General features: G+C 52.4%; 1 protein-coding gene across 1 annotated transcript; it reads left to right on the forward strand.

The window, feature by feature from the left end:
- Positions 1 to 3569: 3569 nt before the first annotated feature.
- Positions 3570 to 27433, forward strand: DNAI2 (dynein axonemal intermediate chain 2; the record flags this gene model as incomplete). The annotated part of the gene is made up of 14 exons (XM_080714117.1): positions 3570 to 3752; positions 6115 to 6276; positions 8372 to 8493; positions 9172 to 9314; positions 12337 to 12450; positions 14561 to 14700; positions 16777 to 16899; positions 18122 to 18345; positions 18712 to 18847; positions 19834 to 19980; positions 20709 to 20933; positions 21042 to 21057; positions 22127 to 22180; positions 27252 to 27433. The coding sequence occupies 14 exons, from the start codon at positions 3570 to 3572 to the stop codon at positions 27431 to 27433; spliced, it is 1971 nt and encodes a 656-aa protein (XP_080570243.1).
- Between the last annotated feature and the right edge of the window lie 455 nt (positions 27434 to 27888).

A 27888-nucleotide genomic window follows, 5' to 3' on the forward strand; every position in this document is an offset into this window, starting at 1 on the left:
TTAAGAATGACATGATTTTGTTCTTTATTGCCGAGTAGAATTCCATTGTGTGGATTTCCCATAATTTTGCAATCCATCCATCTCCATTCATCTGTTGATGGACACCTAGGTTGGTTCCATATTTTCCAAACTACCCCTCTCCCTCTGTCTCTTTCTCCCTCTCTCCCTCCACCCTCCCCGTCTCTCTCTCTCTCTCTGGTGCTGAGGATAAAACTCAGGAGTCTTCAACCTCTGAGCTACGCTACCAACCTGTTTTTCTTTTCTTTTTCAGTTTTGAAACCAGGTCTTACTAGGTTGCTGAGGGCCTCACTAAGTTGCTAAGACTGGCCTCAAGCCTGTGATTCTCCTTTCTCAGCCTCCCAAGTACTAGGATTACAGGCGGGCACCCCACGCACAGCTTTTATTTTTATTTTGAAACAGGGTCTAAGTTGCTAAGGCTAGACTCAAACCTAAGATCCTCCTGTCTCAGCCTCCCACATACTAGACTTACAGGCGTAGGCGACCATGCCTGGCTTGCCGGCTGCGTTCGTTTACTTATTTTTATTTTATTTTTTTGCAGTACTTGGGATGGAACCCAGGGACATTCTACCTACAAGCTACACCTCCAGCCCTATTTTTTTATTCGTTATTTTGAAACTGAGTCTCAAAGGGCCTCACCAAGTAGTTGAGGCTGTCCGCAAACTGCAATCCTCCTGTCTCGGCCTCCCAAGTACTGGGATTACAAGCGTGTACCACGCCAGTTGTGTTTTTGTTTATTTTGGGTTTTGTTTGTTTGTTTGTTTGTATTAGGGATGGAACCTAGGAGCATTCTACCTCCAAGCTACACCCCCAACCCTACTTTTTATTCTTTATTTTGAAACCGGGTCTCACTGAGTTGCACAGGGCCTCACTAAGTAGCTAGGCTGTTGGCGAACCGCGATCCTCCTGGCTCAGCCTCCCGAATGCTGAGATCACAAGCGCACCCCCACGCCGGTGTGTTTTCAGCTCCATCGCTGGAGGAATCCCTGTCTTATGTTGTGCTGTGACACCAGCTCTGTGTCTCCCCGTGGGAGCACTGTTCTCTTTTTCAGAATTTCCCCTTCCCGGCCTCCCGAGGGCCAGCCACTGTCCTGCAGCCAGGAAGGCAGGGCCAGGGCTTGAGGTCAGGCCCTGTCCAGCCTTCTTTTCAGTGCTCACCTTTCATGGCCCGTTGTGCAGACCAGAGGCTTTCCGGAGGCCCCACTGTCCTCCCTTCTGAGGAAGCAGCTGGCTGTGTACTTTCTCAGTTATGTCGCTCAGCTCAGCCTGATGGAGTAACGCAAAGGGAAGAGATTCCCAATGGGCCCCGCACAGCCACCGGGGAGGCTCTGGAGTGCTCCAGCCAGCCAGCTAGCTACGTAGCTTGCTGGCTTGCTTTCTGGTACTGGGGATGGAACCAGGGGCATTCTACCTCTGAGCTACACCCTCAGCCCTATTTTATTATTTATTTATTTATTTATTTATTTATTTATTTATTTATCGGTGGTACTGGGGTTCTTGGAAACCATTTTACCTCTGGGCTACACTTCCAGACCTATTTTATACTTTTTTATTTGGAAACAGGGTCTCTTAAGCCAGCGCGGCTGGCTTTGAACCTGCACGATCCTCCCATCTCCGCCTCCCAAGTGTGGGGATGACAAGCGTGCGCCACCACACCCAGCCCCCCTCAGCCCTATATTTTATTCTTTATTTTGAAACAGGGTCTCACTGAGTTTCAGAGAGCCTCACTAAGTAACTGAGGCTGTCCTCGAACCTGGATCCTCCTGTCTCAGCCTCCCAGATACTGGGATTACAAGCGTGTGCCTCCATGCCTGGCTTGCTCCAGCCATCTTGACAATACAGTAGACAAGTTAAGTAATTGGGTAGAGGCTTCTAGAAAGGACCAGGGCTGTCAAATCATTGTGCAGTGTGGTTTCAGGTACAGAGCGTGGCAGGGAATTTAGCCTAACATAATCACCATCGATGTTTCTTCCTGCCTCCCAGTAAACATATTGATCCAGTCAGAGCCGGATCATTGGTGGGTAAGAAGCTTTGGAGTCGGCCGACAGCCGTGGTACCAGCTGTGCGGTGCTGGGCAAATCACTCGGGGATCAAACTCCTTCAAGTAAAATGGAGATTGTTCTTGCCGGCCTCAGAGGGCAGCCCTGAGAGCTGAACAAGGTAATTTGTGCTTACCGTCAGCGCTAGGATGAGTGTTTTACATGCAAGCCAGAGACCACGAAATGCAAGGCGGCACCACAGGCTCGCTGGGAACCCTAGCTACTCAGGAGGCTGGGGGAGGAACTTGTAAGTTTGACGCCAGTCTGGGCAACGTAGCAAGACCTGTCTCAAAATAAAATAAGCCGGGTGTGATGACACAAGTTTGTAATCCCAGCATTTGAGAAGCTGAGACCAGAGGATGGCGGTTCTTGGACAGCCTCGGCTACTTAGTGAGGCCCTTTACAACTCATTGAGACCCTGTTTCAAAACAAAAAATACAAAGGCTGGGGATGGCATACACTTGTAATCGAGCATTTGGGAGTCTGAGACAGGAGGATCGTGGTTCGTGGACAGCCTCAGCTACTTAGTGAGGCCCTGTGCAACTCAGTGAGACCCGGTTTCAAAATAAGAATAAAAAATAGGGCTGGAGTTGTCACTTGGAGGTAGAATGCCCCTGGGTTTCATCTCTAGTACCACACCAAAAAACTAATAAAAAATAGGGCTGGGGGTGTAGCTCAGAGGTAGAATGCTCCTGGGTTCCATCCCTAGTACCACACAAAATAAAATAAAATAAAATAAAATAAAATAAAAACCAGGCATGGTGGCACACGCTTGTAATCCCAGTACTTGAGAGCCTGAGATAGGAAGATCAGAGGTTCAAAGCCTGCCTTGGCAACTTAGGGAGGCTCTCAGCAACCTAGTGAGACCCTAACTCCAAATAAGAAATAAAATGAGAGCCGGGCGTGGTGGCGCACGCTTGTAATTCCCCCGCTTGGGAGGCAGAGACAGGAGGATCACACAGGTTCGAAGCCAGCGCGCTGGCTTAAGAGACCCTGATTTCAAATAAAAAAGTATAAAAATAGGTCTGGGAGTGTAGCCTGGAGGTAGAAGGGCTTCCAGGAACCCCAGTACCACCAAAAAAAAAAAAAAAAAAAGCTTGGAGGTAGAATTCCTCTGAGTTCAATCCTCAGTACCAAATAAATAAATACATAAATATACAAAGGGCCGGGAGGCAGGCATGGTAGCGCACGCCTGGAACCCCAGTACGTGAGAGTCTGAGACAGGAGGAGCACAGGTTCAAGGCCAATGCACAGTAACTTACTGAGACCCTGTTTCAAAATGTAAAAGGTTGGGGTTTGCAGCTCAGTGGTACAATGCCCTGTGCATATGCGTACACACGCACACACACACACACACACACACACACACACACACTCCCCCAAAGCAGATGCAACTTCTGGATAAACCCCCCAGCTTCCTGAAGCTGCCCCTGGTGAGAGCCGGGGAGACGGGCAGGGGCAGCCGAGCCCCTCACCCCACGCACGCCTGCCCCCACAGCCCCCGCCGGCGCCATGGAGATCGTCTACGTCTACCTCAAGAAGCGCAGCGAGTTCGGGAAGCAGTGCAACTTCTCGGACCGCCAGGCCGAGCTCAACATCGACATCCCGCCCAACCCGGAGCTGGCCACGCAGTACGTGGAGCGGAACCCCGTGGACACGGGCGTCCAGTGCTCCACCAGCATGTCGGAACACGAGGTGGGCCCCCGCAGGGCCGGCTGGGGGCGGGGGGTGGCCCGGTGCCCTGTCCCCCCCGGAATCCAGTTAGAACGCTCCGGGGGCTGCAGTTTAAGGGGAGAGTCGCCCAAGACCCAGCGCGGTGCCAGGCCGAGGAGGTCAGCACCAGCTGACAGTGACAGCTGGGACGTCCTCACTCCCCAGGGCTCTGGCCTCCCGTCTGAGACTCCTGCAAGTCATTCTGGGCATTTGAGTGACATTCCCAGCCCTATTTTATTTATTTATTTATTTATTTATTTATTTATTTATTTATTATTGCGGGTCTGGGGATGGAACCCAGGGGCATTCTACCTCTAAGCTGCACCCCCAGCCCTATTTTTTATTCTTTATTTTGAAAGTGTCTCACTGAATTGCAAAGGGCCCCACTAAGTAGCTGAGGCTGTCTGTGAACCTTGATCCTCCTGTCTCAGCCTCCCAAATACTGGGATTGCAAACGTGTGCCACCACGCCTGGCTCTATTTTTCATTTTGAAGCAGTATCTCACTAAGCTGAGGAGGGCCTCACTAAGTTACTGAGGCTGGCCTCCAACCTTCTATCCTCCTGCCTCAGCCTCCCAAGTACTGGAATTACAAGCATGTGCCACCAGGCCTGATGAACACTTGGTACTTCTGGCAGAGGCATTCTGCAGGAGAAGGAATTCAGATCTACGGGCAGATGCCCGTCTGGCGGGAGGCAGGTGCCCCACATGAAGTTCTGGCCTCAGAGGGTGGGGTTCTGAGATAAGAGAACTGAGAGTTGTTCTCAGAGGTCCAAAGAACTCCCCGCCCACGAGAACCAGGTGATTAGCCCCCATTAGTTACGTCAGGAGCCACTGAGAGAGTGTGGGTGGAATGAGATAACCTGTTTTATCATGCCCAAAATCACATGAGTAAAAGTCACCTGCTTTGGTCAGATGTGTTCACAATCATGTGGGTGGTTCCGGGGACGCAAAGTTAAAAGGAATTAGCTTCTTCCTCCCCGGGCATAATGGGGGTCTTGGGCCCAGGACAAGCGCACCTGTGGCTAACCTGACCCCGGAGGGCGGCCCTGCCGGCCACAGTCCTCAGGCGCCTGTGCGGCCCTGCTCTGCAAGACGGCGCAGCCTTAGGAGAGCCGGCTGAACACCAGAAAGGAGATGGAAGTTGGTGTGATGGCACACGCCTGTAATCCCAGGATTTAAGAGGCTGAAACAGAAAGATCGCAGGTTCGAACACAGCCTCAGCAAGTAGCGAGACCCTGTTTCAAAACAAAAAATAAAAAGGGCTAGGGATGTAACTTGGAGGTATAATGCCTCTGGGTTCAATCCCCAGTAACACATGCACACACACACACACACACACACACACACACACTTTCACACGTACGCACACACAGAAACACACACAACTGGGAGGGTATAGCTCAGAGGTACAAAGCCCCTGGGTTCAATCCAAAAAAAGGAAACCGAACATGGTGGTGCACACTTGTAATCCCAGTACTTGGGAGGCTGAGACTAGAGGATCACAGACTTGAGGACAGCCTCAGCAAGTCGTGAGACTCTCATCGACCTAGAGAGACCCTGTTTCAAAATAAGAATAAAATAGGGCTGGGGGTGCAGCTCGAAGGCAGAATGCATTTGAGTTCAATCCCCAGAAACATACACACAAAAAGGTGAAATGGTGAGTTTTATGGTTGTGTGTATCCAAGGAAACACAGGAAGGAGGCAGTAGGTTTAAGTTAAACCCGACCTCCAGCTCTGACTTGCTTTTTTTTTTTTTTTTTTTTTTTTTAATGTGGTGCTGGGAATTGAACCCAAGGGCATTCTACCTACAAGCTCCACCTCCAGCCCTATTTTTTATTCTTTATTTTGAAACAGGGTCTCACTGAGGTGCAAAGGGCCTCACTAAAGTAGCTGAGGCTGTCCGCGAACCCGGATCCTCCTGTCTCAGCCTCCCGGAAGCTGGGATTACGGGTGTGCGCCACCACGCCTGGCTCTGACTTGCTGTTAAGGTTTCCACTTCTATGGCGTGGTTTTGCCGGGTGGAGAAGAGCTAGACACTTTCTTTTGCTTTGGAATCCAGGAGAATGGGCTCCTGGGGCCCATTAGGATTCAAGTTAGGTCAGAACTGGGCTTTCCTTGACCACTGGCACCAAGCGCAAAGCAGCTGCTTCCGCAAGGTGGCGCTGCTGTGCTCACCGTCCCCACCTGAGCACCCGAGAGCCCTCGCTGGGCGGCTGGCCATGGCGGGGCGCCTCGGGTCCATCCCAAAGAGCTCAGGGCCCTGCGAGCCAGGTCCTGGTTGGCAGAGGGGCTGAAGGCGCACACCTGAGCTGGACGCCTTCTTCCCTGCGGTTCTTTGTTTAGGCCAACACAGAGAGGTTCGAAATGGAGACCCGGGGGGTTAACCACGTCGAGGGGGGCTGGCCCAAGGATGTGAACCCCCTGGAGCTGGAGCAGACGATCCGCTTCCGGAAAAAAGTGGAGAAGGACGAGAACTATATCAACGCCATCATGCAGCTCGGCTCGGTAAGGCTTCCTCCCCACCCCCCGCTCCACCTCCCACTCCAGTTCCCCCAAGGCCACGCACCAGCTGCCCCTGCCCAGTGCCGGGCCCTGACCACACGTGTCCATAGCTGAGCAGGTTTTTTATTTATTTATTTTTTTTTTTTGCAGTACTGGGGATAGAACCGAGGGGCATTCTACCTCTGAGCTATTACCCCCAGTCCTATTTTTAGCCTTTATTTTGAAACAGGTTCTTGTTGAGTTGCAGAGGGCCTCACTAAGTAGCTGCGGCTGTCCGCGAACCGTGATCCTCCAGTCTCAGCCAACCCAAATGCTGGGATTGCAGATGTGCGCCACCGGGCCTGGCTGAGCTGAATGGGTTTTAGGAAGAGCCTAAAATGTGGGAGATCCCCAAAGTGCCCCACGCCCACCTAGCAGCGATAGACGTCATTCACACATTCACAGTGAGCTTCAGGTCGCTGCCAGGCACAAAAGAGGTTGCAAAATACGTTTCTCATATATCCTTCCCCAAAGAGTTTACAGTCCACCCAGGGACGGAGACAAACACAAAGGCATTGTCATCTAACACAGAAAGAAAGACACGGCTCGAAGAGAAGTGGCGGCTGGTGGTTTCGCCCCATAAGGAGAGAGAGTCAGTTTCTCACTGAAGGGACCGGGGAAGGCTTTCTGGAGGAGAGGGCCGATGGGCGTGGGCTTTATCTTGCTGGACATCTAAAGTAACCGGGAGGGAATTTGGCAGAAGAGCTGGGATCTACAGGTCAGGAAGCAGGAGATGGGTGCCATGTGTATGGAGTGATTAATAATTCTGTTTGGCTAGCTAGCATTTTTTTTTAACCTTTTTAAATTATTATTGTACCTTCCACAAGGGCCTTTTTAGGCCCTATTTTTTTCCATAGACTCGTCCTCCCCTTTATGACGTTTTAATTCCATAGGCATCCTGTATATATCTGCTTATCTTCTATATGTGTATCTATATCTTCTGTGTAAAATGTAATATTATTTTACTCCCAAAAGCCAATTGAAAATGCATGGGCAGCCAGGCGTGGTGGCTCACGCTTGTAATCCCAGCATTTGGGAAGCTGAGACCAGAGGATCGCCGTTCCTGGACAGCCTCAGCTTCTTAGTGAGGCCCTCTGCAACTCAGTGAGACCCTGTTTCAAAATAAACAATAAAGCTGGGCGTGGTGGCGCACGCTTGTAATCCCCGCACTTGGGAGGCTGAGACAGGAGGATCGCGCAGGTTCGAAGCCAGCCTCTGCTCGCTTAAGAGACGCTGTTTCCAAATAAAATATAAAATAGGCCTGGGAGTGTAGTCTGGAGGTAGAAGGCCCCTGGGTTCCATCCCCAGTACCACCAAAAAAAAATAATAAATAAATAAAAAGAATAAAAAATAGGGCAGGGTATGCCTCAGAGGTCAAATGCCTCTGGGTTCCAACCCCAGACCCACGAAAGAAAGAAAGAAAGAAAGAAAGAAAGAAAGAAAGAAAGAAAGAAAGAAAGAAAGAGAGAGAGAGGAAGAGAATGCGTGGGGTAAAGAATGAACAAAGCCAGGCTGGTGGCACACGCTTGTAATCCCAGTACTTGGGAGGCTGAGACAGGAGGATGGCAGGTTTGCAGTCAACCTCAGCAACTTATGAAGCCCTCCGCAACTTAGACCCTGTTTCAACTCTTTCAAAATAAAGAATAAAATAGGGCTGGGGGTATAGCTTGATGGTAGAATGCCTCTGGGTTCAATCCCCAGTTCAACACACACACACACACACACACACACACACACACACACGAATGGGAGCTGGGCCTGGTGGCGCATGCTTGTACTTCCAGGACTTGGGAGGCTGAGGCAGGAGAATCACAGGTTCGAAGCCAGCCTCGGCAACTTTCAGGCTCTCAGCAACCTAGTGAGACCCTGTTTCCAAGAGAGAAATAAAATCAGGCTGGGTGTGTGGCTCGAAGGTAGAATGCCTGTGGGTTCGCTCCCCGGTACCAAAAAAAAAAAAAAAAAAAAAGAATGGGAAAATCCCCTGTCCCTCTCAGCCCCTCTCAGCTGGTCAGCCTGAAAGGACCGCTGCCCGCTGCTGAGCGCCCGCGTGTCCCCTCAGATCACGGAGCACTGCATCAAGCAGAACAACGCCATCGACATCTACCAGGAGTATTTCGATGATGAGGAGGAGATGGAGGTGACCGAGGAGGCCCCTTCAGCTAAAACCATCAATGTCTTCAGGTAGCTCCTCAGTGACGCAGGGGTCCGGCCCGTCTGCCCCCTCCTACGGGGACTCGCCCATTGCCCCCTGCTTTGGGCACTGTGCTTTCTGTATCCAAGCTGGACTACAGACAGAGTGAGAAGGTGCCCAGGGAAAGGTCCAGAGAGGACGAAGGCGGGGAGGCGGCTCCAGGGCAGGACAGGCTTTACTGGGATAAACCCTGTAGAGAGGCGTCTCGGGGAAAGGATGGCGCCCTCTCCACTTATAGACAAGAAGCTTAGAGAGGTTGTTTAAGGGGAGGTTCCACAGGACAAGGAGGGAATAGTGGTTAGCGTTGGCTAGGGGGGTTAAGTTTAGTCTGGTCCTTAAAGCTGGCTTAAGCAGAATAACGGGAATTTTCCCTCAGCAGAGGGATGTGATATGCCAGAGGCTTGTCGGGCACCTCTTAGGCAAGACAGCGGAGATGTTTGGACAAACAGGAGGAAAAGTGTACTTGAGCAAGACTTGGGGATTTCTGGTTAGCAAAAGAACCTGCAAGACGATGCCTCTTCCTTCGTCAGATGGGGTCACCTTACACCTGGCAGAGAAGTGGTCCTAACACCCCATGACAGAGGAGTGCGGAATCTAGGGGAGACTGCAGGCTGTGTGTCTGTAGGCTCCGCTCTGTCCGCTTGATGCCTGCCCTCCTCTCCCCAAAGGGATCCCCAGGATATCAAGCGGACGGCCACCCACCTCTCCTGGCACCCCGATGGCAACCGGAAGCTGGCAGTGGCGTACTCCTGCTTGAATTTCCAGCGTGCGCCGGCAGGCATGAGCTTCGAGTCCTACATCTGGGACCTGGGTGAGGAGCCGAGGCCCGGGGCTGGCCAGGGAGGGCTGCGGCCCGCCCAGCAGGGGAGCAGGTCAGACACCCACAGGGAGGAAGGAAACCCCCTTCAGTTGCAGGCATGCATGTGTGTGTGAGTGTGTGTGTGTGCGTGCGTGCGTGTGTGTGTGTGTGTGTGTGTGCGCGCACACGCATTGTCTGGGGTAGAAGCCAAGACCTTATTCCTGCTAGGCAGGTGCTCTACCACTGAGCTCTGTCCCCAGCTCCCAATTGCAGACTCTTAATCTGGGCACTCCCTGGGATCCCAATTCCTGGTCCTTTATGAGCCCATCACAGAGATGCCCGGCTGCCTGAGAGGGGCCCCTGGGGGAGGGAAGGGGCTCACACCTTTGCCCCACCTTCCCTGCGTGGCCTGCAGGGACAGCCTGTCCCCCGGGGAGCAGGGAGGGGCCTCTTTGAGCCTGGCAGGGAGCCGCAGGTTCAGGGTTCCCTTCACTGTCCTCCTTCCTACAGTAAATGAGTAGCGTTAACATCACTACTGTAAAGGCACAGGGACCACCCAGGAGCTAACACCTCACCCCTTACCTATGCAGCTCAACAGGTTCTTACAGCAACCTCTGAGGTGGCCCCACCGTTAGCCCTAGTCACAGACCTGGTTCAAAGAAGTTGATGGGGAGCTGACTTTACACCCACGTCTTAGGGTCAGCCAGGCCTAGTGGTGCAGGCCTGAAATCCCAGTACTGGGCAGACTGAGATAGGAGGATCCCAGGTTTGAGACCAGCCTCACTAACATAGTGAGGCTCTCAGCAACTTAGTAGGACCCTGTTAATAAAAAACAAACAATGCCGGGTGTGGTGGTGTACGCTTGTAATCCCCGTGCTTGGGAGGCGGAGACAGGAGGATCCTGCTGGTTCAAAGCCAGCCTCTGCTGGCTTAAGAGACCCTGTTTCCAACTTAAGAAATATAAAATGGGTCTGAGAGTGTAGCCTGGAGGTAAAAGGGTTTCCAGGAACCCCAGTACAACACACAAAAAAAGTAGGTCTGGGATTATAACTTAGAAGTAGAACACTTCTGGGTTTAATCCCCAGCACTACAATAAATAAATATTAAAAGGGTATGGTGGCATGCGTTTGTAATCCCAGTACTTGGGAGGCTGAGACAGGAGGATTACAGGAGGATTGCAGGTGTGAGGACAGCCTCAGTGACGTGGTGAGACTTGCATCAACCTGATGAGACCCTGTTTCCAAATAAAAATAAAATAGGGCTGGGGGTGTAGTTTGGAGGTAGAATGCCCCTGGGCTCAATCCCCAGTGACACACACACACACACACACACACACACACACACACACACACACACACGGGTAATTTGGAGGTAGAATGCCCCTGGCTTCAGTCCCCAGAACCAAAAAACAAAACAAAGAAACAAAAACCCTTAGGGTCAAAACCTTATTTCACGGGCGTGGTGGCGCATGCTTGTAATCCCCGCGCTTGGGAGGCGGAGACGGGAGGATCACGCTGGTTCAGAGCCAGCCTCGCTGACTTAAGAGACCCTGTTTCCAAATAAAAAAATATAAAATAGGTCTGGGAGTGTAGCCCGGTGGGAAAAGGGCTTCCAGGAACCCCAGTACCACCAAAAAATAAAAAATAAAAAAATAAATAAATAAAAAATAAATGAAAAAAAAAAACAACAACCTTATTTCACACCAAACCTAGGAAATGAGCTAGAACTGGAATTAAACATACACATACACACCCCAGTTCTGATCCCCCCAAATAAAGCCCTTATGTAAGACTCGGGCCGGGAGACCAGAGGAAGACCAGAGGGCTTCCGGCTACCTCTAAGCCAGCGCACCTGTAGAAGGCCTCACAGTGGTCGACCCTGCCCTTCTCTTTGATTTTTTTATGATGGTAGAGATTGAACCCAGGAGCACCCTAACTCGGAGCTACATCCTCAGGCTTATTGTATTTTATGTTTGCAGTACTGGGGATGGAACCCAGGTCATTCTACCTACGAGCCGAACCCCCAGCCCTGTTATTTTTATTCTTTTTTTGGAAGCACTAGTAGAACCCAGGGGCATTCTACCTCCGAGCTACACTCCCAGCCCTATTTTTTATTCTGTATTTTGAAACAGGGTCTCACTTGAAAGGACAAAGTTTGACCACACCAGAGACCACTTTGTAGCCAAGAGATTTATTGGAGGGGCCAGTATGAAAGGAAGAAAGAGAGAGAGAGAGAGAGAGAGAGAGAGACAGACACACAGACAGACAGACAGACAGAGGGGGAGAGAGACAGAAGAATCCAGGAAGAGAGGGAGCATGTGCTGTGATCGGGGTTATATAGGAGCTTGGGGTTACAGATTGGGGGCCAATAGGCTAGGAGAAATGCCCTTTGAACTAATTGGCTAGAGTCCCATGGGAGGGAGTCGTGCGGCCAGGTAATTGGCTCGGGGTCAGTGGGGAATGTCCCTTTCACCGATTGGCCAAGGGCACCAGGAGGGGGCAGGTCTCCCAGGCAAGTGACCAGGTACAGTCAGAGGGGGATGGTAGCTTAACTGGTCAGACCAGGGCCTTTCAGGAGACCTAGCTTATGGGGGGGGGATCTGAAATAAGAACCTAATTCATCTAACGTCACTGAGTTGCAAAGAGCCTCACTAAGTAGCTGAGGCTGTCCTCAAACCGTGATCCTCCTGTCTCAGCCTCCCTAATGCTGGGATTACAAGCGTGCGCCACCACGCCCAGTTTATACTTTATTTTGAAACAGGGTTTCACTGAGTTGCAAAGGGCCTCACTAAGTAACCAAGGCTGTCCTCGAACCGTGATCCCAGTCTTAGACTCCCTAATGCTGGGATTACAAACACATACCACCATGCCCGGCTCTTGTTTTATTTTTTAACTTGGAAACAAGGTCTCACTAAGTTGCTAAGACTGGCCTCAAACCTGTGATTCTCCGGTCTCAGCCTCCCGAGTACAAGCACACCCTGTGACCTTGTCCTTTTCTGTGCAAGCCTGATGGGATATTTGTTTCTCCTTTATAGAGAACCCCAATAAGCCTGAAATTGCTCTGAAGCCCTCTTCCCCGCTTGTCACCTTGGAGTACAACCCCAAAGATTCCCACGTGCTCTTGGGGGGCTGCTACAACGGGCAGATAGGTAAGGAGGAGCCCCCGCCAGCCTGGGAGGCCAAACGGGGGCCCCCGATCTCCCCGCAGGGGTCACCCCAGATGCCCTGAGGTTGGGGTCTAGCGGTCATCCCTTGAGTAAGTCTAACCCTGGCTCAGAATGAAATGATTCTGACTTTATGTTTCTGATACTGGGGATCGAACCCAGGGGTGCTCTGCCACCACACAACACTCCTAGCCCTCCTTTTTTTTTATACTGGGGATGGAATCCAGGGGTATTCTACCTCCAAACTATACCCCCAGCCCTAGTTTTTATTCTTTATTTTGAAACAGGATCTCCCTGAGTTGCAAAGGGCCTCAGTAAGTAGCTGAGGCTGGCCACTAACCGCAATCCTATCTCAGCCTCCCAAATGCTGAAATTACAAGTCTGCACCACCATGCCTGGGTTTTTAATTTTTTTTTTTTTTCTGAGACAGGGTCTCTCTGATTTGCTGAAGTCAGCCTCGAACTTGCCATCCTCCTGTCTCAGCCTCCCAAGGAGCTAGGATTACAGGCATGCACCACCACTGCACCAGCTAAAAAAGATTTTGAAAACCATAATTCAGCTGGGTGTGTTGGCGCACACTTGTAATCCCAGCGCTTGGGAGGCTGAGACAGGAGGATTGCACAGGTTCAAAGCCAGCCTCAGCTACTTAGTGAGGCTCTCAGTAACTTAGTGAGACCTTTTTTCCTGGGAGTATAGCCCAGAGGTAGAAAAGCCCTTAGGTTCCACCCCCAGTACTACAAAAAGAAAAAAGAAAAGAAAACCGTAATTCAAGCTGTGTATGGTGGTGCTAAGGCTGGCCTTGAACCTGTGATCCTCCTTTCTCAGCCTCCCAAGTACTGGGATTACAGTGGAGCACAACCGTGCCTGGTTCACGCTCTCTTTTGCTCACCCTTCTTTCTTAGGAGTGGGAAACTGCCTCTGGGCCTTCTGAGGCCCAATCTCCCTCTCAGACCTGCCTCTGCGATCGAGGCAATAGCATAGACTCAGTCACCCATAAATCTCGCTGCCAAGTTTTCTGGAAGCCCGGGCTTTGCAGACTGAAGCCATGATTTATTCAGGAGCTCTTCAGGCTCACTGTTCATGACCCCTGCAGGTGGTTTCTCAGGCCTGCTCAGAGCAGCCCAGTGCAGGGGCCTGCTGCTGTAAAAAGGGGCCCCAGTGGCACCACCTGGGGCCCCAGTGGCACCACCTGGGACCCCTGGCACCCACCCTGTAGCACCAGTTTTCCCAAGCAGAGCAAGCTTAAGCCAAGAAAACACATTTCTGGGCTCGGCCAGTCCAGGGGTAAATGCCCTGGACACGGGCATACTAAGTCAAGACCTGTCGGCTGCCTGCTGCGGTTGTTTTACAAACGAGTTTCTTGGAGAGGCACTGAGTGAGGGTCCGTCCTTGGTGCACCCCCTTGGGAAGACGAAGCAGAACCCATCAGGACAGAAAGCAGAGCAGGGGCGTGCGTGAATTTCTTTCCGCAGGCAGCAAAGGCACAGAGTACAGGGTCTGGAGAGCTCACGCAGCCGCAGCTCGGCCTGACTGCGGGCCCTGGCCTGCTGCTCCCGTGGGGGGATGCTGGCCTCTCCCCCGGGCCTGGCTCACTCCATCCCAAAGCTCTTCCTCGGTTAACCTCGGCTCTGGCGGTGCTCCCAGGCTCCCTCCCTCCCTCCCCAAGAGCCAAGGCTGGCCTCTTCCCAGCGGCCTCCCCAGGTTTAGTGGCGCTCAGCACGTAGTCGGGCACAGTGGAGTGAATGGAGCTTGCACACCCAGAGATTTTTGTGGGGCCTGGTAGGAAACTTGGACTGGTTTGAGGCTAACCCTAATTTATTTATTTATTTTTTTTGCTGGCACTGGGGTTCCTGGAAGCCCTTCTACTTCCGGGCTACACTCCCAGACCTATTTTATATTTTTATTTGGAAACAGGGTCTCTTAAGCCAGCGAGGCTGGCTCCGAACCTGCGCGATCCTCCTGTCTCCGCCTCCCAAGCGCCCTGCGAGGCTAACCCTAATTCCAAAATCCCCCCTGCCTGTCAACCCCAGAGAAGCAGCATCCCCGTCTCCCCGCAGCCCGCGCCCGCCTTCACCCCTGCCTCCCTCCCCGCCAGCCTGCTGGGACACTCGGAAGGGCAGCCTGGTGGCGGAGCTGTCCACCATCGAGTTCAGCCACCGAGACCCCGTGTACGGCACCATCTGGCTGCAGTCAAAGACCGGCACCGAGTGCTTCTCAGCGTCCACGGATGGCCAGGTACTGCCCGCCCGCCCCGGGGACGGAGGGGAGGCTGCCCAGGTCGGCCCCTGCGGGCAGCGCCTTTACATCCCCGTGCTGGACACATGCAACAAAGTCCCAAAGGCGCGGAAGGGCAGGTCGTGAGGTTCCTTCCTCCTCTCTGCACCGCCATCAGCCCCTCCTGGGGGCTGGTTTCCTAGTTGCCCGGCAGACCTAGTCTCTGCTAATCAAGCAAGATTAATCAACTTTCTTTGATCGTCCTTCCTCTTGGTTGTTTATTTTGGTGCTGGGGATTGAACTCAGGGGCATTCTACCTCCAAGCTACATCCCTCCTTTTTACTTTTTTTTCTTTTGAAATAGGATCTAAGTTGCTGAGAGTCCTATCTCAGCCTCCCAAAGTACTGGAATGACAGGCTTGTGCCACCACACCCGACTTCACTCTTTTTTTGTGTGTGTGTGATACTGAGGATTGAACTCAGGGGCTTACTATCTCCAAGCTACACCTCCCAGCTCAATTTTTATTTTTTATTTTTATTTTTTTTATTTTTTTGGTGGTACTGGGGATGGAACCCAGGGGCCTTCTACCTCCGGGTTACACTCCCAGACTTATTTCATATTTTATTTGGAAACAGGGTCTCTTAAGCCAGCTGAGGCTGGCTTCGAACCTGAGCGATCCTCCTGTCTCAGCCTCCCAAGCGCGGGGATTACAAGCGTGCGCCACCACGCCCGGCTCAATTTTATTTTTTATTTTGAAAAAGGATCTCACTTAGCCGGGCATGGTGGCACACGCTTGTAATCCCAGCATTCGGGAGGCTGAGACCGGAGGATTGCGGTTCGCGGACAGCCTCAGCTACTTAAGCTACTTAGTGACGCCCTCCGCAACTCAGTGAGACCCTGTCTCAAAATAAAGAATAAAAAATAGGGCAGGGGGTGTAGCTCGGAGGTTGAATGCCCCTGGGCTCTATCCCCAGACCTGCAAAAAAAAAAAAAAAAAAAAAAAAAAAAAAAAAAAAAAAAAAAAAGAAAGAAAGAAAGAAAGAAAGAAAGAAAGAAAAAGGGTCTCACTTAATTGCAAAGGGCCTCACAAGGTTGCTGAGGCTGGTCACGAACCTGAGATCCTCCTGCCTCGGCCTCCCCAGTACTGGGACTACCAGCGTGCACCACCATGCCCGGCTCTGGCTTTACGCTTTCTTTCTGCACACTTATACACTGTCCTGCACTTGAAAATGTTTTCATTTAGCATGCCAAAGACTGCTCCATATTCCATAAAGCAGGATGGCAGGGGATCGGTGTATTGTCATTTAAGTGGGTTTTGGCTGGACGTGGTGGCGCACACTTGTAATGCCAGTACTTGGGAGGTTGAGACAGGAAGATCGCAGGTTTGAGGCCAGCCTTAGCTACTTAGTGAGGCCCTCTGTAACTTAATAAGACCCTGTCTCAAAATAAAGAATAAAAAAAAAAAATAGGGCTGAGGGTGGCTGTAGCTAAGAGGTATAATGCCCTTGGGTTCCCTAGTATAACACACACACACACACAAACACACAAAAGTGGGTCTTATACTTTGTTGTTAATCTATATATAGCAAATATATAAAACAAAATATAAAAATAAATATATGAATATATAATAAAAATAAATATATATAAGTATATAATATATATATATATATAATTTTAAAAACTATATAGCAGAGAGTGTATTTGCACGTAGATTATTGCACACAGGTGCAGACACATCTGCAGCACGCATTCCTGGCAGTGGGGTTGCTGGGTTGCTAGACACTATTATATTTGGGGTATCCTGGTTTGGCTCAGTGCGGCTGGGTGAGGCCTGGCTGGTGACTGTCAGGAGCGGCCGGGCTTGGGCCCGTGGCCCACCACCGCGGTTCTCAACGTGGGTTCCTAAGGCGTCTGTAGATCCGGGCGTGGTGGCGCACGCTTGTAATCCCCGCGCTTGGGAGCCTGAGACAGGAGGATCGCGCAGGTTCGAAGCCAGCCTCAGCGACTAAGGTGTCTGTGCCCGGGAAGGTGGGGAGGGCCGGGGCCCCGGGCACGGGGGACCTCGCTGCGTCAGCGTCGCCCCTCTTCCCACCAGGTCATGTGGTGGGACATACGCAAGCTCAGCGAGCCCACCGAGGTGGTGATCATGGACATCACCCGGAAGGAGCAGCTGGAGAACGCGCTGGGCGCCATCTCGCTGGAGTTTGAGTCCACCTTGGTGAGTGTTCACAGCGCCCGCCCGCGGAGCAGGCGCCGTGGCCGGGTCTTTACAGGATCACGCCAGCAGGGGACAGCATAGCGCCTCGGGGAGGGAAGCCATTCTAGTCCTCCAGGTCGCCTTTGGCCAGGAGGGAGACCCCCCCAGCAGAAGGCAATTTTTGTTTGTTTGTTTGTTTATTTATTTATTTATTATTTATTGCGGTACTGGAGATGGAACCCAGGGGCTTTCTACCTTCAGGCTACGCTCCCAGTGTATTTTATATATGATTTAATATATTTTATATTTATTATATATATTTTGCAGTACTGGGGATGGAAGCAGGGGCACTGTACCTCTGAGCTACACCCCCAGCCCTAATTTTTAATCATTTTATTTTTGAAACAGGGTCTCACTGAGTTCTGAATGGCCTCGCTACTAAGTAGCTGAGACTGTCCACAAACCCCGATCCTCCTGTCTCAGCCTCCAAATGCTGGGATTACAAGAGTGCACCACCACGCCCAGCTCCTTATTTTATATTTTATTTGGAAACAGGGTCTTGCTAAGTTGCAGAGGGCCTCACTAAGTAGCTCAGGCTGTCCTCAAACCGCGATCCTTCTGTCTCAGCCTCCTGAATGCTTGGATTACAAGTGTGTGCCACCACACCCGGCTCTCTGAGTCTTTTTTTTTTTTTTTTTTTTTTTTTTTTGCGGGTCTGGGGATGGAAGCCAGGGGCATTTGACCTCCAAGCTACACCCCCTGCCCTATTTTTTTTTTCTTTATTTTGAAACCAGATCTCACTGAGTTGCAGAGGGCCTCACTAAGTAACTGAGGCTGTCTGCGAACCGCAATCCTCTGGTCTCAGCCTCCCGAATGCTGGGATTACAAGCGTGCGCCACCACGCCCGGCTTCTCTGAGTTCTTTTTATAAACAAATATTCAGGATCCTTGTGGCAAAATGCCCAATGGAAACAATGAGGCGTGATGAAGTCGTGACCTTCAGGGACAGGACGAGGTGGCCAGGGCTTCACTAAGCACAGGCTCCTGGGGCAAGTTCCCAGCAGTGGAATCCAAAGAGCCTGGGAAGAGCAGGGACAGCTGCCCAGGAGGAGGGAACACAGCCTCAGCGCAGGGCCCTGACAGCACTCGCAGATGCCCTGGGCAGCCTGCTGGCCATGGTAGCCCTGCCCAGAGCTCAGGCCCAGTGTCATGGCGCCTTCGTTCCTGCCACCCCCTCCCCACAGCCAACCAAGTTCATGGTGGGAACCGAGCAGGGCATCGTCATCTCCTGTAACCGCAAGGCCAAGACCTCAGCTGAGAAGATCGTGTGCACCTTCTCAGGCCACCATGGCCCCATCTATGCCCTCCAGAGGAACCCCTTCTACCCGAAGAACTTCCTGACCGTCGGCGACTGGACTGCCCGCATCTGGTCTGAAGACAGCCGGGAATCGTCCATCATGTGGACCAAGTAACAGAGGAGCCTCGGGGTGGGAGGGGATGGAGGAGCCCAGCTCAGAGCCTCCTGTGGCCACCTGTAAAATTTAGCAAGTTAAAATACAAGATTCCCAGCTAAATAGAAATTTTAGGGGGAAAATGAATATTTTTAGTATGTCTCACGCAACATTTGGGCTATACTTATACTAAACCCTGTGCAGAGAGGCCTGAGAGCCGGCGATGGGTGGGGCTGGCATTGCTAAAGCCCAGTGCTAAAGCCCATGTGGCAAGACTCTGAGACCCTGGAGCCCAGGGGCGTCTGGGAGAGCAGAGCTGTGATTGGCAGTGTCTCTGTCCCTGCCCACACAGAGTCCCTGACCCCCGGCGCTGGCCCCCGCAGGTACCACATGGCTTACCTCACCGATGGCGCCTGGAGCCCGGTGAGGCCGGCGGTGTTCTTCACCACCAAGATGGACGGCACCCTGGACATCTGGGACTTTGTGTTCAAGCAGTGCGACCCGGCCCTCAGCCTGAAGGTCACGTGCACCCCTCAACCCGGGGACCAGCGTGTGGTGGTGGTGTGAGCTCATGTGTGTGCACTGCGTGGGCCAAGTGTGTCTGGGTGGGGGCCTCCGGCCACTCACACGCTGGCCCACCGCCACGCCTGCCTGGACCCACATGCTCCTGCTGAGCCCGAGGCCTTGGAACCCTGGTGGCAAGGAGAATCACCCAGGGGGTTTTAAACAAAAAAGACAGCAGGAAGCCAGGCGTGGTGGCCCGCGCTTGTAATCCCACTGCTTGAGAGGCTGAGACAGGAGGATCACAGGTTTGTGGCCAGCCTCTGCTACTTAGTGAGGCTTTCGGCAACTCAGTGAGACCTTGTTTCCAAATAAAATATAAAATAAGGCCAACGCACGCTTGTAATCCCAGCATTTGGGAGGCTGAGACAAGAGGGTCATAGTTTGCAGCCAGCCTCAGCTACTTAGGCCCTCTGTGACTCAGTAAGACCCTGTTTCAAAATAAAGAATAAAAAATAGGGCTGGGGTGTAGCTCAGAGGTAGAATGCTGTTGGGTTTCATCCCCAGCATAAATAAATAAATAAATAGGTCTGGGAGTATAGCCTAGAGGTAGAAAACCCCTGGGTTCTATCCCCAGTACCACAAAGGAAAAAAAAAAAAAAAAAAAAGAGATGAAGAGAGAGAGAGGAGAGAGCGCAGCGCAGGTGCCGAGCGTGTTCCTTGGGCCCTGGTTCGTCGGCTCCTGGCAGCTGCCCCCTGAGCCTAAGCTGCTGTTAGCAAGGCCACTGGCTGGGCCACGGAAAGCCATGGGTCAGGGGCTGTAGGACGGGGTAGACTGTCGGGGCCAAGGTTCTTGACAGCCAGTCTCTGATTTGAATGTCACGCTGAGAGTAGGGGTCACCAAGGGGGTTTGAACAGGGACTCAGTGTCCCTAGGGTCAGATCACCAGACACGTGACTCTGCTCTTCCTCCCGCCCTGCCTGGGCCTGCCGCCCCTCCAACAGGTGTGTGACGAGGCCCTCTTCTGCCTCCGGGTGCAGGACAATGGGTGTCTCATTGCCTGTGGCTCCCAGCAGGGGACCACCACCCTGCTGGAGGTGTCTAGTGGGCTCTCTACCCTGCAGCGGAATGAGAAGAATATAGCCAATTCTGTAAGTGTGGGGCGCCTGGGAGAGCGGCCCTTTCTCCTCCCCTGGGACTGGGTGGGCATGTTTGGGGGAACAGCATGGTGTGAATTCTGTGAGCGGGCATCAGCAGCGCCACCTGCCCCTGCTCAGTGGCCCCAGGACAATGTCTTTCCCTCCCTAGGCTTTAGTACTTTGTGTGCATGTGCACGCGCGTGTGTGTGTGTGTGTTTGTGTGTGTATGTGTGTGTGTGTGGTATACTGGGGATGGAACCCAGGGGCATTTGACCTACAAGCTACACCCCAGCCCTATTTTTATTCTTTATTTTGAAACAGGGGCTCACTGAGTTGCAGAGGGCCTCGCTAAGTAGCTGAGGCTGTCTGCAAACCCAAGATGCTCCTGTCTCAGCCTCCCAAATGCTGGAATTGCAAGTACCCAGGGGCATTCTACCTCCGAGCTCCACCCCCTGCCCCATTTTTTATTCTTTATTTTGGAACAGGGTCTCACTGAGGTGCAGAGGGCCTCACTAAGTAGCTGAGGCTGTCCACGAACCGCAATCCTCCAGTCTCAGCCTCCGAATGCTGAAATTACAAGCGTGCGCCACCACGCCCGGCTCAGCTCTCCTCTTTTGACGCTAGCCCTGAACGCAGACCCCCGTGTGCACTGCTTTGGTGGAGTGAGGGAAGCGCGGTCGAGTACTGAGCTGGCGCCTCCAGCTCCCCTTCCCATCAGCCTCTGTCCCTGCACACCCCAGATGTTCGAGCGGGAGACCCGGCGGGAGAAGATCCTGGAGGCCAGGCACCGGGAGATGCGTCTGAAGGAGAAAGGCCGGGCGGAGGGCAAGGAGGAGGAACAGGGGGACGAGGAGCTGGTCATAGACCTGGACGAGCTGGTCACCCAGGCCGAGGAGGAGTTCTCCAACGTCATCTTAGCCGAGATGAAGAAGAAGGAGGCGGAAGCCTTGCAGAAGTCAAAGCTCGTAGGCAGCTCAGCAGGGCGCGGGGGGCTGGGGCTGGGAGGGAGCCAGGGAGCCTGAGCCCTGCCTGCTTGCGGGCCACCCAGGTGACCTCATGCATGGCCTTCCCAGCTGGACCAACTGGCAGGTGGGCAGAATGCTCTCCTCCTCCAAACAGATTACAGAGCTGAGCACCCTGGCACACACCTATAATCCCGGCTACTTGGGAGGCTGAAGCAGGAGAACCCCAGGTTTGAGGCCAGCCTCCGCAGGCAATGTAGGCCTTGTCTCAAAATAAATTAAGCTGGGCATGGTGGTACACATCTGTTAATTCCAGTGCTCGGTTGGCTGAGACAGGAGGATCACAGGTTGACCTGCAGCAACTTAGTGAGACCCTGTTTCAAAATAAAGAACAAGGAGACGGACGTGCTGCCTGCTGTGTCAAGAGGGAGGCTGAGACTGGAGGATCGTAGGTTCGAGGACAGCCTCAGCAAGTAGTGAGACTCTTATCAGCCTAGTGAGACCCTGTTACAAAATTAAAAATTAAAAAATAGGGCTGAGGGTGTAGATCAGAGGTAAAATGCCCCTGGGTTCAATCCTCAGAACACACACACACACACACACACACACACACACACACACACACACTAAAATGGGGCAGGAGTATAATTTAAAAAATTAAGAAGATTGAGGATACCAGGCATGAAGGCACATAACCGTAATCCCAGTCCTTGGGAGGATGGGACAGGAGGATCGCAGGTTCAAGGTACCCTCAGCCACTTAGCAAGGACCTCAGCAACTTAGTGAGACCCTGTTGCAAAAAAATAAAATAAAATAGGGCTGGGGTGTAGGTCAGAGGCAGAATGCCCCGGGGGTTCAATCTCCAGCACTGAAGAAAAACAAGTATTGAGGTTTCAAGACGACGACGTAGGGCATTAACCAAGCACGGGCCCCCAGTGGCCGCAGCCCCCCACGAAGCCGCCCCTGCGTGCCAGGTAACAGCAGAGTCAGTCCCTGGTCCCTGCTGGGGCGGGCGGGGCCGGGCCGAGGGGGAGCACGGGAAGCTCCGCCCGCCTCCCTCCGGCCGCCTCTAAGGGACCCCTGGGATTTCGCTGTGCACCTGGCACTCACAAGTCTTTGGATGGGAGCTGCTCTATTCCTGAACCCTCGGAGTGGTGCAGGGAGACACACCGGAGTCCTGGCTCTCTGGCCCACAGCCAAGGGCTCCTCCCGCCCATCGTCCCTGGCCACCAGCCCTTCAGAGAACAAAGGTGATATTGGCCGCCATTTGCAGTAGCTGTCTCCCAAAATGTGCCCCCCCTGCCTGCGTATACATCTGCCTCCTCCCTCCTAATCTCTGCATTTGGCCTGCTTTTCTGGTCAATGGAAAGTGCCTCCCAGGACTGAGGATGGATACGCCGGCTTCCTCCATTTTATTTTTTGTTACTAGGAATTGAACCCGGGGGCATTCTTCCTCTGAGCTACACCCCTAGCCTTATTTTTATTTTATTTTTATTTATTTATTTATTTATATTTGGTGATACTGGGGTTCCTGGAAACTCTTCTACCTCCGGGCTACACTCCCAGACCTATTTTATACTTTTATTTGGAAACAGGGTCTCTTAAGCCAGCGTGGCTGGCTTCGAACCTGCGCGATCCTCCTGTCTCCGCCTCCCAAGTGCAGGGATTACAGGCATGCGCCACCACGCCCGGCTTTGCCTCTATTCCAGCCCTGAAAGGTGTCTTGTCCACATAGTAGGGAAGCCCCAGGAGGTAGCCTGAGGCCGAGGCAGTCGTAAGGGCTCTGAGCATCCCAGGCCCCGGGGCTGCTTTTGACCTCCTGGGGTTGACGTCCACGCGTCCACATGGGGAAAGCCTGCCCCTCACCAACACCTCTGCTTTTTTTTTTTAATTCTCAGAAGAAAAGTCTGGAGGAGGAAAAGGAGGTAGAAGAAGAAGAAGAATTGGAGGAAGAAGAATTGGAGGAAGAGAAGGAGGAGGAAGAGAGGCCGGAGTAGGCGGCCTTCGCCCGCAGCTCATGCCCTCCTCAGTACTGTGCTGGTCTCACACGTGGAAAGCTTCGCCCTTAAAACATCACTGGCCGGCACGCCGGGGCCTCAAGCACACCCCACCCACGGACGAGCGCACGCAGCCTCCAGGTCTGGTCCCAGCGTGTGCTTGGACTCTGCTTCTCCAGCACCTCCCCTCAGAAGCTGCAAGCCTCAACTGGACTTGCCCGAGGCCTGGGGCCCGCCACCTTCCTTCTCCTCCTCCCTGCCCTCCCTCCTCGTCCCTTGCAAATCGGGAACAGAAAATCGGTCCACTTCTGAAATGGCTTTGCGAGCAGCTCCCGGCACCTGTTCACACAGGGCCACAACTGAGGCTGCCCAGTGTGTGTGCGCGCGCGCGCGAGGGAACGGACCGAGCGAACCCTCTGCCCATCATCTTAGTTCTTGTAAAAGTAAATGAAGAATACTCAGGCCAACGGTTAGCGCTTGTTATGCATCCAGCGCGGGACGCTTTTCATATTATCTCGTATAATTCTTTCACGAAGTTCCTGGAGGGTTTGCTCTGATTGTCCAGGAGGGTCCAGGAGAGGCACAGGGACCTGCCCAGTCACAGAGCTGGCGGGGCGGGAGGCAGAGCAGGGTCGGGAGTCTGGGCGGCTCAGACCTCGTCCCACATGTCAGTAGACCGTAGGCCAGTGCTGCGTGCACCTGCGGGAACTTCGGGATGGCTGTGAGCTGGGCTGACGCGAGGGTCCCCGGAAGCCATAGTTCAACAGAGCACTTGGTAAGGGAGACGGCACCCCAGAGCCAACTTTGTACCAGAAGTCCGTACCTGTAGCCGGACGTGGTAGCACACGCTGGTAATTCCAGTACTTGGGAGGCTGAGACAGGAGGATCCCAGGTTCACAGTGAGGCCCTCCACAACTTAGTGAGACCCTTTTTCAAAATTAAGAATAAAAAGAGAGCCAGGCATGGTGGCACACGCTAGTAATCCCTGCATTCGGGAGGCTGAGACTGGAGGATCGCAGTTCGAGGACAACCTCAGCTACTTAGGCCCTTTGCATCTCAGTGACCTGTTTGACCCTGTTTCAAAATAAAGAATAAAAAATAGGGCTGGGAAGCCGGGCATGGTGGCGCACGCTTGTCATCCCAGCATTCGGGAGACTGAAACCTGGAGGATCACGGTTTACGGACAGCCTCAGCTACATAGTGAGGCCCTCTGCAACTCAGTGAGACCCGGTTTCAAAATAAAGAATAAAAAATAGGGCAGGGGGTGTAGCTCAGAGGTCGAATGCCCCTGGGTTCCACCTCCAGACCCGCAAAAAATAAAATAAAAAAAAATTTAGGGCTGGGGATGTAGCTCAGAGGTCGAATGCCCCTGGGTTCCACCTCCAGACCCGCAAAAAATATATATATATAAAAATAAATTTAGGGCTGGGGATGTAGCTCAGAGGTCGAATGCCCCTGGGTACCATCTACATACAGACCCGCAAAATAAATAAATAAATAAAAATAGGGCTAGGAGTCTAGCTCGGAGGTAGAATGCCCCTGGATTCAATCTTCAGTACCACCAAAAGAAGAAGGAGGAGAGGAGGAGGAGGAGGAGGAGGAGGAGGAGACCACAACCATCAGCTGATCTTGACAGGGATCCAAAGTGCCCTATAATCCTAGTACTTGAGTCCCTGAGACAGGAGGATCACAGGTTCAAGGCCAACCTTAGCAACTTAGCGACCCCTTTGCAACTTAAAATGTGTTCAAAATAAAAAAACAAAAAGGTCTGGGGGTGTAGCTCAGAGGTAGAATGCCCCTGGGTTCAATTTTCAGTACAGAAAAAAAAAAAATCTAGCCAGGCATAGTGGTACACACCTGTAATCCCAGCATTTGGGAGGCTGAGACAGGAGGATCACGGTTCATGGGCAGCCTCAGTTACTTAGTGAGGCCCTTTGCAACTCAGTGAGACCCTGTTTCAAAATAATAAAAAGTAGGGCTGGGGATGTAGCTCAGAGGTAGAATGCTCCTGGTTCAATACTTGGTACCACCAAAAAAAAAAAAAAAAATCTGTTAAGGACATGCTAGAGCTATTCCTTGTGCCTAAAGGTGGGGGCTGCCATTGAGTTGCAGATTTGGTCTGGTCATTAATGGAAAATGGAAACAGTAATCATAATGTTTATTTTCTACTCTTTTTCTTTTTTCTTTCTTTTTTTTTTTTTTTTTTTTTTTTTACGACTGGGGACACCCCTAGCCCTATTTTTTATTCTTTATTTTGAAAAGGGCCTCGCTGAGTAGCTGAGGCTGTCTGCGAATCACGATCCTCCTTGTCTCAGCCTCCCAAATGCTGGGATTACAAGCAAGGGCCACCAGGCCTGGCTGCTACGGACAATGTTTACTGCGCACTTGATCTTCACTAGAGTCCTGGAATGACTCTGCCATCTCCAGCCTGTGTGTCACAGAGGTGGCCAGTAGAGGGAGGTAGAACTTTAATGAGAATAGAGGACAGCTGAGAATTCAGCCTGGAGGCTTGGCCCTGGAGCTACTCCTTGTGAGGAGGAGTGGGCTCAGCTGGGCGGCTGTTCCCCGCCTGGGAGTGCCATCCTGGCAGCGGGCAGAGGAGGCGCAAGGGAGCAGAGACCCCCTCACATAACTCAGAGGTAGAATGCCCATGGGTTCAATCTCCAATAACCCCCAAAAGTGCTGCTTTCAAAATGTCAGTAGAGTCACTGTGGAGACTCCCCCGACTTAGAAAAATCTACCCAAGTGCAAGGCTCGAGGAGAAAGTCCAAGCGCCATGCTGACCTGAGCACACTGGTGGGTTCTTTGCCTTTCTCAGATCTGGATGGACCTCTAGCTGGGCGTGGTGGCACACACCTGTAATCCCAGTACTTGGGAGGCTGAGACAGGAAGATTGCAGGTTCAAGGCCAGCCTCAGCAACTCGGCAAGACCTTGTTTCAAAATGAAACAAGGCTGGGGTGTGGCTTAAAGGTAGAATGCCTCTGGGTGCAACCTTCAGTGACAATTTTTTTTTTTCCTCATATGTGGGAACTAAAAAAAAGTCCTGAAAGTAGAAGAGGGACCATTAGGGTGGGGGAAGGGGAGGAGGCAAGAGAGGGAGTGGGGGGTGGGTCTGCTTAAGCATGATATATGTATGTTCAGAGATGTCACCGCAAAACCCAATCGTCTGTACAATTGATGTGAGTTAATATAATCTGAAATGATTTGGGTTATGGAGGATAGTGGTTTCATTGAGAAAAACCCCACCAAAGTCAAATGGAAGAAATGCTTAAGGACAGAGCTGACTTTGTAATGAGTTCCTCTGTTCTTACTTTTACCCATCAGTTACCATGGGCCATCCTGGCTGGGCCTTATGCACATGGAGGATTAGAAAAGAAAGAGAGAAGCCGGGCGTGGTGGCGCACGCTTGTAATCCCAGTACTTGGGAGGCTGACACAGGAGAATCGCACGTTCAAAGCAACTTAGTGAGATCCTGTTCAAAATAAGGAATAAAATACAGGGCAGGGGGTGTAGCTCAGAGGCAGAAAGCCCCTGGGTTCAATCCACAGTAACACACACACACAGACACACACACAAATATATAAACATAGATATAGAGAGAGTTACTATTGTAGCCCAGTTGATCAGGGGCCTGCATGGCTGATTCAAATAGATTTGATTTAGAGGGTTAAAAGGAAGCACAGGACCAGGCATGGTGTCGCACGCTGTAATCCTCGCGCTTGGGAGGCTGAGACAGGACGATCGTACAGGTTCGAAGCCAGCCTCAGCTACTTAGTAAGGCTCTCTGCAACTTAGTGAGACCCTGTTTCCAAATAAAGTATATAAAATGGGTCTGGGAGTGTAGCCCAAAGGTAGAAAAGGCCCTGCGTTCCACCCCCAGTACCCCCAAAAAAAGAAAAAGAAAAAAAAAAAAGGAAGCACATTGCATCCTCCAAACATGCCCGATTCTTGCTGCAGCACCCATTTGCAAGCCAGCCAGCCAGCCGCCAGCTCCGGGACAGCCTAGGCCACAGCACAGGACAAAACCTGAGACCCCTGCAGAACAGTTTGGGTTCCACCAAGCCTTACTTGGTTTACATATTTATTATCAGGCCCAGGCTGCCGCTGTTTCCTGCTGCTGCTGTCTATTAATAACTATCCCCAAGGAAGTTCCTCCCGGCAGGCAGCCCAGAACGCAGTCCCAGGGCACTGGCTGGCATCACACTCGCCTCAGGGTGTGCGCCAGGTGTCTGAGACAGCCCCGCGGGATGTGAGCGCTAACTTTCCCAGTGCCTTCCGTGGGAGGTGAACCTTAACGGTGGTTCCCTCTCTGGGTCTTTGCAGGAGCCCCAGGCTCAGCTTCAGTGGGGATCCAGGACACAAAAGGTGAGCCATCAGAATCAGGGAAGCTGTGTTATCATCCAGAAAAGCAGAGGCCCGGAGGGGCCAGGAAAACCTGGTCCCAGCGGCTGGGCAAGCCGGAGGCACAGCTGGCGCTGGAGCTCTATTTTCCCGGGGCCTCCTGAGACCAGGAATCTTTTTCCATTGGGCTCCCTGAGTGTGTATCATCCTTGTTATTGTCACCAAGAATGGAGACTAGACTTTGTCGCACAGTGTCTTCGCGCGACGTTTCCAGCAGGCAGGGAGCCGCAAGAGCACGCGGGCCCATTCTTCCTGCCCTACATTTTAGATTTAGGCGCAGGGCCTGGTTCAGCAGTGGGGTCACTGGGGCCGGTTCTCCTGAAACGCTGCCCTGCTGATCCAGGCGCTGCCCCTGCACACACATGGGCGGCCAGCCAAGGCCAAAAGAGAGCTTGACGCCCCCCCCCACGCCCTCTGCCACTGGGCAGTGGTGCAAACATCGACGCCGGAGGCAAGGGCAGCAGATGACATGGAGACTATGCCGCCCCCCTGGACACGGCTGATGCTGGAGGCCGCGGGGGCTGCGAGCTCCTCTCCCTGCGCGCCGCATGGCCGGCCG

This window comes from Muscardinus avellanarius (genome assembly GCF_963383645.1).
Source record: "Muscardinus avellanarius genome assembly, chromosome: 16".
Lineage (NCBI taxonomy): Eukaryota > Metazoa > Chordata > Mammalia > Rodentia > Gliridae > Muscardinus > Muscardinus avellanarius.